The sequence below is a fragment of the Pantherophis guttatus genome, chromosome 1 (assembly GCF_059756535.1).
Source record: "Pantherophis guttatus breed Tessera chromosome 1, ASM5975653v1, whole genome shotgun sequence".
Lineage (NCBI taxonomy): Eukaryota > Metazoa > Chordata > Lepidosauria > Squamata > Colubridae > Pantherophis > Pantherophis guttatus.
In genome coordinates this window covers 142,545,521-142,558,506 of record NC_142063.1, presented here as the reverse complement: position 1 = coordinate 142,558,506, position 12,986 = coordinate 142,545,521, and the positions used below count along the sequence as shown (strand labels likewise).

General features: G+C 37.2%; 1 protein-coding gene across 31 annotated transcripts in view; it reads left to right on the top strand.

Annotated features, from left to right (window-relative positions):
• Positions 1-12,986, top strand: part of NEB (nebulin) — a 217,056-nt gene that overhangs the window by 139,532 nt on the left and 64,538 nt on the right. For all 31 annotated transcript variants that reach the window (XM_087881859.1, XM_087881879.1, XM_087881868.1 and 28 more), the window contains exons 121-134: positions 355-459; positions 543-647; positions 1,181-1,285; positions 2,970-3,077; positions 3,168-3,281; positions 4,293-4,490; positions 5,650-5,754; positions 7,080-7,184; positions 7,284-7,388; positions 8,820-8,927; positions 9,009-9,122; positions 9,507-9,704; positions 11,789-11,893; positions 12,219-12,323. In XM_087881859.1, coding sequence (XP_087737985.1) covers positions 355-459; positions 543-647; positions 1,181-1,285; positions 2,970-3,077; positions 3,168-3,281; positions 4,293-4,490; positions 5,650-5,754; positions 7,080-7,184; positions 7,284-7,388; positions 8,820-8,927; positions 9,009-9,122; positions 9,507-9,704; positions 11,789-11,893; positions 12,219-12,323 — 1,680 coding nt within the window. The remainder of the gene's footprint in view (positions 1-354; positions 460-542; positions 648-1,180; positions 1,286-2,969; positions 3,078-3,167; positions 3,282-4,292; positions 4,491-5,649; positions 5,755-7,079; positions 7,185-7,283; positions 7,389-8,819; positions 8,928-9,008; positions 9,123-9,506; positions 9,705-11,788; positions 11,894-12,218; positions 12,324-12,986) is intronic.

Genomic DNA, 12,986 nt, shown 5'->3' with positions numbered 1-12,986 from the left:
AAAGCCAGGCAATCAATCAATCAATCTTCAACTATAACAGGAAGCATATATGGAGAGAAATACATGGAGAGCTACAATGGAGATAGAACATGAGGAGAGAGAGACGCCTTCACATGGCCACCCCTATATAGACAGCCTCTTAAAGTGATAACCCTGCTGACTCATTCTCATTGCATCATCTCGGTTTACAGCCTTACAGCAACTGGTCAGCTATTAAATCATCATTACCTTAACAAAGCATACCTAAGAGAAAGATCTAGGAAAATAAATCAGAGATAGATAGATAGATAGATAGATAGATAGATAGATAGATAGAGATATACTGTACTTATCATAATTTATTAATGTTTACAGAACCTTTATAAATCTGATCTTGAATGGCTCCGTGGCTGTGGTTGGATTCCACTAGATTCAGTGGATCATCGGAGAGTAAAGAATGCTCAGGAATTAATAAACAAGGTAAATTATTGTTTTGTACACTCATAGCAGCATTCTAGACTTTCCCCAGAAGATAATTATGATTATGTCATGTTTTTCTACAGAGAATCTACACACAGGAAGCCATTGATAATTTTGACCATTTCACATCCGTTGAAGACACTCCAGATGTCGTTTTGGCAAAGGCAAACTCGATCATGCAGAGTGACGTAAGCATTCTTTAAAACAGGATGGCTGCAGTAGTGTCAATGTACAGTATGTGTGTCCCTGTGTGAGAGAATATGTATTTTCAGATGCCATACAATATGTTTGTCATTGTTCTGCTTGACCATTGTATCTAGTGTTAAATATTCAGTAGATTGAAGGTTAAATTAATATACTATTGTATAACACAATATTATTTTTAACAAAACTTTCAATATTAGGGCAGTTATATATAACATAAATGCTCTACAACGCTTTTAAAAATATAATCCATGTTTGAGGCCAGAATAACTTTGTGGAATCTGTGTTAATGACAGAATTCCTAGCAATGACTTGGTCTATAGCTTTAGTGTCTTTCATACAGAAAAGAAATGCACATATAAAGAAGCGATAATACTTTATAAACTTCTAAAAATTAGAACAAATTTTCTATAGTGCTTTAAAATAGTTATCATTCTAGACAGCCAACTTATCAAGTTAGCCTTAAACTCAACCTGATGTCTGAAATTTTTGCCTTGCCTTTCATTTTTCTGTTTAGGTGAAATACAAAGAAACCTTTAACCTTCAAAAAGGCCACTACATCGGTTCTGATGACACACCGGCCATAAATCATTCCAGAGAGATGATAAAACTCTACAGCGATGTAAGTTATCTTGTATTTCGTATCATGTAAATTCAAGATCTCTTTCTATTACTAGGAAGAAATTTAATCTGGGGAAGCATATTTTTTATGCAAATGCTTGTTGGAACTTCACTTTTCCCTGAAACCTGCATCCCACACTATGTCTTAATTCTGAATCAGCAATTACTTTCACAATACTTTAAAGTACTAAATATTATTCATTGATACTATTTAAATTTACAGTTTAGATAAAATCAATAAGTAATACATTTTGTATGGGCTGGAATAAATTTTGTTCATGCTAACTATGCAAATATATTGCTGTCTGCCTTTTCCTTCTTCAAATTAGTTACTTTACTTTATTGATTAGCCCTTGGGCCATATCAAAGTGCAGAGTTCCAGACACAAATTATGACTAAAATCTGATACAAACAGTTTAAAATGGAATTGGATAAAATGCAATTTAAAATGAAATTGAAATAAAATACGATTTGAAATGAAATTGGAATAAAACACAGTTTAAAATGAAATTGGAATAAAATAAAATAATTTAATATATCGTTCTTTAAATGATTATCTAGCTATGGTCTTTCAAATAGTTTATTAATCGTGATAGATCTAAAGAATCTACAGGCTAAAGATAGAGAAAACAAGATGTACAACAGAGTTGCTGACAGATCAATAAATGAAATCAATTTAGTCAAGGATAAAGTCTTCAGCAGAGGAATTTCTTTTGAAGAAAACTTTGTATTATACAGTACTTCAAAAAAATATATGAAAGAATGAATTTGCCTACAGGCATACAAAGATCTGCTTTTTAAGTAGGAGAGAGTACACTGAGACTCTGGATCCATTGTGGCTCCTGAACTCATTTATGTACAACTTTTGGGTTTCTCTTCAATAATGGTAGAAAAGTCCTGCCATTCTAAGGGAAAAGGAATATACAGGTAATCTTTGACTTACGAGCACAATTGAGCCCAAAATTTCTGTTGCTAAGTGAGACATTTATTAAGTTTTGCCCTATTATATGACATTTCTTGCCACAGTTGTTGAGTGAACCTCTGCAGTTGTTAAGTTAGTAATGCTGTTTTAAGTGAATTTGGCTTCCCTATTGATGTTGCTTGTCAGGTGGTCGCAAAAGGTGATCACATAACCCAAGGACACTGCAAGTGTCATAAATACGAGTCAGTTGCCAAGCATCTAAATTTTGATCATGTGACCATGCTGCAACGGTCGTAAGTGTGAAAAAAAGGCCATAAATCACTTTTTTCAGTGCCATTGTAACTTTGAACAGTCACTAAACTGTTGTAAGTCAAGGACTACCTGTGCATAACGGTAAGATAAACTATAGTATATCAGAGAGTGAGAAAAGCAGAAGTAGGAAGAAACAGAAAGAAATAATATTCCCACTAAAAACAGGGATTTTTTTTTTAAATGTGGGGTACCCACCCATTATACATTATCATCCCTCCTATTGCAGGCTGGTGTTTCAAACTGGGAAAAGGACCCTGCTCTTGCTTTAAGGCAGAGGTGGGGAAGGATGGACCCTTTATGACTTGTGGACAGCATGGCTGTCTCAGGAATTCTGGGAGTCCACAAGTCATAAAAGGGCCATTGTTTCCCACCCCTGCTTTAGAGGCACTTGCATTTTGACTCTTTGAAACTTAGTTCATTAAATCTAATCTGCCATTTTTGTCCCTTCTAGTACGTGTACAAGGATGCTTGGGAATCAAAGAAGGCTTATGGTTACACTTTGCCTCCAGATTACATCCCAATTGTTGGTGCCAAACATGCCGATTATATTAACAGCGAGGTCTGTATGAGTTTTCTTTTGGTTATTACTTTTGTGGGATTTTTTGAAAAAAAATACACATCTAACACTTTCTTTTTTCGTCCTTTTCAGCTCAAATATAAAGCAATATATGAGAAGCTAAAGGGCCATTATCTGGCAGGGAAACATAAAAAAGACTTCCCGAGTGTGCTCCATTGTCTTGCTTTCCAAAAAATGCGGAGTGCGGTAAGGAGTTATTTGTGGCTTTTCTTGGATGGTAATTCTCCCAGGAATTATAGCAAGGAAGCTGAATACAGGTAGTCCTCGATTTACAACCACAATTGGACTCCAAAATTTCTGTTTTTAAGTGAGACATTGGTTAAGTGAATTTTGTCCCATTTTACGACCTTTCTTGACACAGTTATTAAGTGAATCACTGCAGTTATCAGGGTTGCCTCTGTCCATTTCCTGGGGGGGGGGGAAATCCTCAGCTACATAGATTTAGAGAAAAGTACTTTTACTAGGAATGAATCGAAAGCAAGAAATTCCAGGGAAGCTCTGAGGCAAAGCGCGCGAAAATAGCAATTTGAAACAAACTGTACAGCCCAACCCTCTTGTAGCTAGGCAACCAGAGGCTATTGCATACCAGAGCTAGCAGAAATGGCCTTGGAGAGATAAGCAAAATCTAGGCCGTAGTTGCAAAGCTGCAATGAAAAATTCTCCACTGATCCCTCCCCCCTTTTCTATGGCAGCAAGCAGAAGGCTAGCTGACATTAGTTGATAAATTAGCAATCCAGTTGTTAAGCGAATCTGGCTTCCCCATTGACTTTGCTTCTCAGGTGGTCACAAAAGGTGACCACATGACTTTGGGACACAGCAATGGTCATAAATACGAACAGTTGCCAAACATTTGAATTTTAATGTGACATGATCATGGGGATACTGCCAAGGTTGTAACCGGTCATAAGCCACAATTTTCAGTGCCGTTGTAACTTTGAACGGTCACTAAATGAACTGTTGTAAGTTAAGGACTACCTGTAATATAAAGAGAGGAAAACATGTCTGATGATTGGGGATGAGGGTGAGGCCTTGGAAGACAACGAATGTGTGCTGATGTTGGGCTAACCCTGTTGCTCATTTCTTCAGAACAGTTCTGAATCTGACTTTGGTAACTGATTGTTACATGCTGTCTGTTTTTGATGGAGCCCAGAGCCTCTTTATTTTCCTAATAATTTCCACTTCTGTCTTGTTTTCCAGTTGGCCTACAGGAAAAATTATGAAGACAACAAGGCGGACATTCATATTCCAAGTGACATGATCAACCATGTGCTGGCTAAGAAATGTCAGTATATCCTCAGTGACCTTGAATACCGAACCTACCTGCACCAGTGGAACTGTTCCCCCGAAGAGAATGATGTGGTGGTGGCTAAGAAGGCTCAGGAGATTCTGAGTGATGTAAGTAATGGTTTGGTCTCACGGTCCCTGAGAAATGCTTCATTTATTGCCAATCGATAGTCAAGCTTTGTGTCAGTAATCCAGAGCTTTTGCTTTATCTGCTGGCATAGAACAGTAGGACCATGAAGTGAACTGCAGAGTACCTTCATGGGCTTCCACTGGATATCCCAAAGGTGCTTTTTCAGGAGGCAACTGGACTTTCTTTGTTTTTCTTGGAAGATGTTTTGCTTCTCATCCAAGAATCTTCTTCAGCTCTGACTGGATGATGGAGAATGGAAGGATTTATATTCCTTGCAGACAGCTGGTCATTTGCATCCTTTTAGAAAGTCTTTGAAACCACCTGGAGGTTTATATGTGTCCTCAGGATCACCTGAGTGATGTAAATGCGTGTGGAGCCTTCTTGGAACTGTTGAAAAGACTGTGTTGTGGAGCTGTGCTTTCTGTAGGATGTTTTTTTTTTCTCTGCCCTGTGTTCCTTCTGTGCAGAAAAACACACTGCAGAAAGCACAGCGCCACAACACAGTCCTTTCAGCAGTTCCAAGAAGGCCATTTGCACTCCTCAGGTAGCCCTGAGGATACAGACAAACCTCCAAGTGGCCTCAATGACTTATAAAAGAATGCAAATGACCAGCTGTCTGCAAGAAATATCAATCCTTCCATTCACCATCATCCAGTCTAAGCTGAAGAAGCTTCTTGGATGAGACAACTTCAAAGAAAAAACAAAGAAAGTCCAGTTGCCTCTTGAAAAAACATCTTTGGGACAACCATGACCTGGATGACTAAGGAACGGAAGGCTGCCTGAAACTGAAAGTGATAAAAATCCTAAATTGAAATAGCCAAATAGGGAAATGCTGCAGATTGTAATTCAGCAATGTTTTGAGGACCACTATATCTCTGCTTTAAATCCTCCATAACGTAACCAGATATAATGACCCAAAAAATGGTTTTTTAAAAAAAAGTATGAATGATATCAAGAAGAAGCTAAGAAAGACATTCACATGCTCTTATATTCTGATTTGCATTACCTAATGTTTTTGATGTTCCTTTTTTTGTAAAATTTGTCCCGGAATTAAACTGTAAGAGGATTGAAGATATCACTATGATATGCAAGGGATGATAAGAGAAGTTTTATGCTTTATTATTTTCTCTCTAACTATAGGTGCTGTACAAAGATGATTTGACATGGCTGAAGGGAATTGGATGCTACGTGTGGGACACTCCTCAAATCCTGCATGCCAAGAAGTCCTATGACCTTCAGAGTCAAGTAAGAAGAACATGAACTACATTTGGGAGGCATATTTAGGTTTTTTATTTTGATTTTTTTTAATTTTTAAACATAAAAACACCATCATTCAATACAATCACAGAGAGTGTGTCGATCGGTTAAAATTCTTTTGTGCAAAATCCCATATCCAAAATTACAAATTATTTAATTTCTCTTATTTAACAACTTTATATATCCCTTTATATTATTATTCTCATTTAACAATTATTTAACAAAGGCTTAATTCCCATAAGAAAACATTTCATATATTTTGTCATTACCTTAATTTCATATTTCATACTTCATCTCCATGTTTTATTGTCTAGCCACTGGTAAAACAAATCCCATATCAAATAATATTGTTTATCTTCCTGTTCTCTAATTTCAAATGTCAATTTACTAATTTCAGCACATTCCATAATTTTCTTAATAACTTCATCATCAGTAGGTATCTTCTCTCCTTTCCAATTTTTAGCAAATACAATTCTAGCCGCTGTCAAAACATTCACAATCAAGTATCTCAGTTCTCTACTATACATTTCTGGTAAAATCCCTAATAAAAATATCTCTGGGGAGGCATATTTAGTTAATCAGTTCAGTCACACACCACTAAGGCTCATCCATAGATTCACTGAGGAATATTAGGTAGCACAGTTAGGAAACTTTCTTTTTTAATGGAAAGCTGCTGTGAATCAGAATGAATCATTTTGCACTCTATTCAGGGGTCTCTAAGGATACAGATAAACTCCCAAGTGGCCTCAAGGACCCACAGAGTGCTAACACCCAGATGAGTGCAAAGAATATAAATCCTTCCATTTCTCACTGTTCAGTTAGAATTGAAGAAGCTTCTTGGAAGAGATGTGAAACGTTTTCAAGGAAACAAAACCTAAGAAAGTCCAGTTGCCTTTTGGAAAAGCACCTTTGGGATGATTTGAATGACCAATCTTTTACTGCCTGGTTAATTTCATTTAATGTTTTGTGAGAATCAGGACAACATGATTTGCTTACAGTCATGGCTTGCTATGCTTGAGCATAGCCGAGTTAAGTAAGGCGTCTTTAATTATAGAATTACTTTCCTTTGTGGAAAAAAAAAATACAGGCATAAATAAATGCAAGGATAGTGTCTCACTTTCTGGGAACAAAGCAAACCTTTCTAATTTTTCTAAACCAAAAAGGGCTTTAGTAGAAATATAGCTCTGCAATATTTTTTTTAAAGCTATCAACCGCTGTATATTATAGAGACTCCATAATACATGGACTTCAAGAACATAGGTTGTGCACATGATTACTAAACTCTACTGCTTTTTTTTGCCTTGATTTTACAGCTGATATACACAAAACAAGGGAAGGACAATTTACCGAACTATGGTGTGGTTATGGACACTCCAGTTTATGTAACTGCCGTTCAGAGTGGCCACAATGCTAGTGAGGTGAGTCACTCTCCTTCTTTGCTTAGATTTATTCCTTATTTTCTTTTTTCTGTAATTTATATGAAGAGATTGGATGACTGTAACTCCCGTTTATTGCAGGTGAAATATAAAGAACAATACCATAAAACAAAGGACAAATATACCACAATATTGAAAACAGCAGATCATGATAGGATCCAGAATCTCAAGCACCTCTTCAGTAATGTGAGTATTTTTCTTTTTAATGCTATTCTGGAGTTATGACAGCATACTATAGATGGTATATCAAACAGCATGCATGCTAATGAATATAAAATAGTTCAAATTCTGCCAAGTCCAGAAACCTCTTGAAATTACTTTTTGTGCGCAGGAAAACAGATTTTGGCTCACTGCTACTCTGGTAGCTTCTTATACCAATATATAACAGCCAAAATCAGAATTTGAGGATTACTTAGTATTGACTTCTCTTCCTGCTTAGGCTGGCTTATCTAGGATGGATCATAGATGGGAGTGGAGATGGTATTCCTTTCATTTCCAACCAACTCAAGAAGATTAAGAGGAGATAAAGTTATATGTGAAGGAATATGTAGTTCTGGGTTACCTGCTGTATAAGATTGATATGGAGTTTTATGTTAATTGCTGACAAATTTTGCTTTGTGCCATCATTGGCAAGAATGCTAAAGAAGATCCAAATCTTTGTTCTATACCAGTGATGGCTAACCTTTTTGCGGTCGTGTGCCAAAAGCGTGGGGAGCATGGGGGGGGGGTGTCACATGCGTTCGTGCCCACACCCATAATTCAATGTGCCCTGCCCCCCCGTGCATGCGCCTGTGACTCCCCTGGGTGCCCCCTGCTTTTGGCATGTGATGGCACTGTGGGCCATGTAGGCTCGTTTTTCGCTCTCCTCAGGCTACAGAGGCTTTCTAGGAGCCCGGGGAAGGTGAAAACAGCCTTCCCCACACCCCTGGAGGCCCTCCGGAGGCCGGAAACGGCCCATTTCCCAACTTCCGGTGGGCCCAGATGGGCCAAAAATCAGCTGGAGCTGAGCTAGGGCAACGCTCGTGTGCCAATAGATATGGCTTCGCGTGCCACCTGTGCTACTGTTTACAAGTATTTCTTGACTTACTACCACAATTGAGCCAAAATTTCTCTTGGTAAGCAAGACTGTCATTAAGTGAGTTTTGCTCCATTTTATGACCTTTCTTGCCACAGTTGTTAAGTAAGTCACTGCAGTTGTTAAATTAGTAACAGGGTTGTTAAGTGGACCTAGCTTCCCCATTGACATTGCTTATCGGAAGGTCACAAAAGGTGATCACATGACCCTGGGACACTTGGCAACTGTCATAAATACATGCCAGTTGCCAAGTGTTTAAATTTTGATCACGTGACCATGGGAAATGCTGCAACAGTTGTAAGTGTGAAAAATGGTCGTGTCACCTTTTTCAGTGCCATTGTAACTTTAAATGGTCACTAAGTGAATGGTTGTTGTAAATTGGTTTATTCGTGTGAGAAGCATTACAATTAAAATAAGGTATACTATATGACATAAAATTTAAAATATAAATCTGGTTGTAAGTCGAGGACTACCTGTTCTACACTGCAGTTTCATAGATTTTGTCTCAAATATATATATATAACTGTTTCTCCTTTCTTCAGAATGTATACAAGAAACTGTGGGAGAAAATCAAGTCCATCACTTATAAATTGCCTCCTGATGCTGTGCCTTTTGTTCGTGCTAAACAGCTGAAATATAATGCCAGTATTGTAAGTATGCGTAACAATGCATTTATAAATCTGCTTTAGAAATAAGGCATGGTTCCTTATTTTTCTTTTCTTTGCCACTAGGTGAAATATCGGGAAGAGTATGATAAATTTAAAGCACTCTACACTATACCTAGAGGTGTCCAGGATGATCCCAATACTGCAAGATGCTTAAGAGTTGGCAAGCTGAACATTGATGTAAGATATTTTTAAAAAACTATATTATTAAACATTTCCTACTTCTCCAAGTGGCAAGGAGTCAAGCACAAAAATTACAAGCCTTGATTCCTTTGGATTTACAGAGAGACTTACATTGCCAAGATATTTTAGGCCAGCCAAGGCTTATATGTATTATATTGCTGTAGTTATATTAGATATTCAGTGATTCCTAGTCACTTTATTTTTGTAAAACTATTTTAGCATAATTAGAGCACCATTACATTCCAAAATAAATCAATAAGCATTTGCTCACATTTATTCTAATCATAGTATTCAACTCCTTAGAAAATTATCTCAGATTAATATTTAGCTGAGAAGCTTGTTAATGTACTATTAACTAAATTTTCTGTCTGAATTTCCTAGCGTTTATACAGAGATGTCTATGAAAAGAACAAGGCTAAAATCCATATTGCCCCAGACATGGTGGGCATTGTGACAGCTAAGAAAACACAGAAGAAAATCAGTGAAGTTGATTATCGTATCCATCTCCATCAGTGGGCTAGTATTCCAGATCCTCATGCCAATATTCTTGCCCGAAAAGTCAATAATCAACTTAGTGATGTAAGTCAATTATATTATAACTCCTTCTTAGAAATCTACTAAACGAACATTACAAAAGGCAGAAAAAGTATGAGTGGTGGCATGTATTTCATTTTATACATTGTAAGCTATACAAAATTAATTTTAATGCAACTTAATTCAAACAAGATGAAAGTATGATACTGATATATAACCATCATATGTTGGTTTAGATTATAAAACATCCATAAACATCCTTCGGTGGTCCTTCGGATCCGCTTCAAGGTGCTGGTACTTACCTATAAAGCCCTACATGGCATGGACCCGGGGTACTTGCAGGATCACCTCCTACCGGCCTCCCACCGCCCAGTGCGTTCCCATAGGGCTGCCCTCCTCCGGGTGCCATTGGCCAGACAGTGTCGGCTGGTGGCGCCCAGGATGAGGGCATTCTCTGTAGCCGCACTGACCCTCTGGAATGAATTACCCACTGAGCTCCGGATGGCCCCCAACCTCTGCTCTTTCCGCAGTGGCCTGAAGACATGGCTTTTTCAGCAAATCTCCTGATCTGCTGGGAGTTTTTAGTTTTAACTGTTGGGGATTTTAATTGGATTATTTTAGCATTAATTTATTGTTTTGTTGTTTTATTGTTGTGAGCTGCCCTGAGTCCTTCGGGAGAAGGGCGGCATATAAATATGAATAAAATAAATAAAAATAAATAAAATAAATAAACATCTATAAACATAGGCATCAAAAATAGACTCCTTATTATCAGTTTTTGTTTTGAAGTGATATAGGAATTGTATAGCACATACCTTTACAAGGACAATGTAAGATTTTATATAAAGGACCATTTATTATTTTGCTAGATTTAAAGACCACCTAATCAAAGAACAACTCTGGGTCACTTACATTTTACAAAACTTAAAACAATAAAAACAATAAATTATGTATACCTGGACAAACTATGCACATCACAAAAAATTACAACCAACATCATTTTCTGATTTGCAATGGAACATTTTAGGATCTTATTTTATAGCAAATACTTATCAATACGAAACTTCCATAAAAATAATTTACCCTAAATTTTTAATATAACATCCATGCTATTAAAATACAATTGTGGGGTCTTTCTCATTGCATCTCCATGCCTGCCTTTTGCTCCATCTCAGCAATGAAGCTATTTGTGTTGCTGCCATTACACATCTTGTTTTGAGGGCAGGGACTGGTGGGTTCCTGACCTTCCTACCTTCTTCTGTCAGAGTCACACATCATCAGAAAAAACAAAGGTCAGCTGCTGTTGGTCATTTTGGGGTGATACGTCAATGAACCTTATAAGTATTACTCTCAGAACAAAATAAAAAACTGGTCAAGGGACAATCAAAGAGGTCAACGAAAAAAGAAAAACAAAGATGAGTCAAAACAACCTCTAGAGTGGGTGGGGGTGTCAAACTCACGGCCCACGGACCAGATGTGTCATGCACTGGCCATGCCCACCCTGGTTTAGCGAAGGGAGGGAAATTGTGATATGTCACGTGACAACGTGACGATGAGAGTTTGACACCCCATTTCTAGAATATTCAATCAAAAAATTGAGGTCTACTTTGAGAGAGAAGGAAATTCATGAGATTAAAAAAAAAGCCAAAGGGGAATAAAATTACAAATGTAGAACCTTATCAGCCATCTTCTTCTCATGTCAATGAAACTGATTACCATCAGAAAACTAAAGGCCTAAGAGCAGCAGACACGGAGATTCCTTGGAAGGAGTTGAGTTTAAAAGCTCCACTTTTTGGAGCTTCCTGCTTTTACTAATTATATTTTCTTCAGATGGCAGAGGCTGATAAAAAGAAGGCTCAATTGAATTATATTCTGCTTGTCTTTCAAGACTTTTTAGACCAGATCTGATAAGCATGGATATTAGAAAGACATGAAATTAACATTCAAATTAGTCTTGTCAGTGGTATTCCTTCCAGGCCCGGAATTAAATTAATAGGTCATTTTACATGAAATAGAGCTGAATCCAAGTTGGGAAGTTAACTTTAGTTGACAGATAAAGCATTCTTGAGATTGCATGGAATGAATCCTCACCCTTTCTCTCGGTTTCTCTTTTAATTTTAATATCTCAGTTTGTATACAAAGACGATCTCAACTGGCTCAAAGGCATTGGCTGTTTTGTTTGGGACACTCCTGAAATTCTTCATGCTAAACATGCCTATGACCTTCGCAATCTCGTAAGTATGGTTGGCAATTTCTGATCGCTTGAAACTTCTACCAACCCAAACATTTTCAAATGCAAAAAAATATCTTTCTAACTAACAGGAAGGAGCCCAGCACATGAGCCATCTTTCCAAGATGGTTTTAGTCTTGCCAAAGCTATTGTTGCTTGCAATTTTCCACTGCCTCCTTTCTTCATGGAAAAGAGGCTCCAAGCCAGATAAAACTTGATGTGTTTTAAGAATGCTACTTTCACAAAAACTATTAAATGGATAAATTAAATTTGAAAAATAGAGTGACAAAAAAGGAAGATGTTATCTATGTATTTTTCCCCTCTCACAGCTCAAATACAAGGCGGAGGCAGAGAAAATGAAGAGCAAATATTCTGTAGTCACACACACACCTCTCTATGTTCAAAATGTCCTCAGTGGCAAGAATCTGAGTGAAGTGAGTATTTGCATTTCTGTTCCCATCAGCTTCTCCCCCTTTCCTTTAATCATCATGGCTTGGATTTTTGCTAACACGCTTAGCATGGTTTACTAATACTACATCCACCAGCCAATCAGCAGCAATTGAAGAAACAGTTCAAATATGCAGGTGGAAATAGTTCAGGAATGGGTCATCTTTCCATTTCAGTCTTAAAACCAGAAATTGTTTTCAGACTGATCTGGTTCCATTTCTTTGCAATTTTATCAATCAAATAGAGCATGTTCACAAATACTGCAGAAATTGAATGGGGATTGATTTCCCCCCAATGCAAGTCATTGCACAGCTTCAGCTTTGTAGTTTTTTTAAACTACAGCCACAGAAGAATTTTTTCCCCCTATTCCTGCTTTTACATCTAAGTCACACATTAGATGCACAGGAACATTTTATTTTTCAGTTCATTTAGCCCTGATTGAACAGATATCTATATCATAAGATAAAAGAGTTCTTGTTTTTACTCTATGTTTTAGGTTGGCTACTACATTTATTGCTGTTACATATGAAGTTCTGGTGTGGTTTTATTTGTTACCATGGATGTTTTAATTTGTTCTGCTATGTTCTATGTAAGCTACCAAAAGCTTTTTAGATTGCCGCAAGTTAGAAATTTTATAAATAAATCAACAG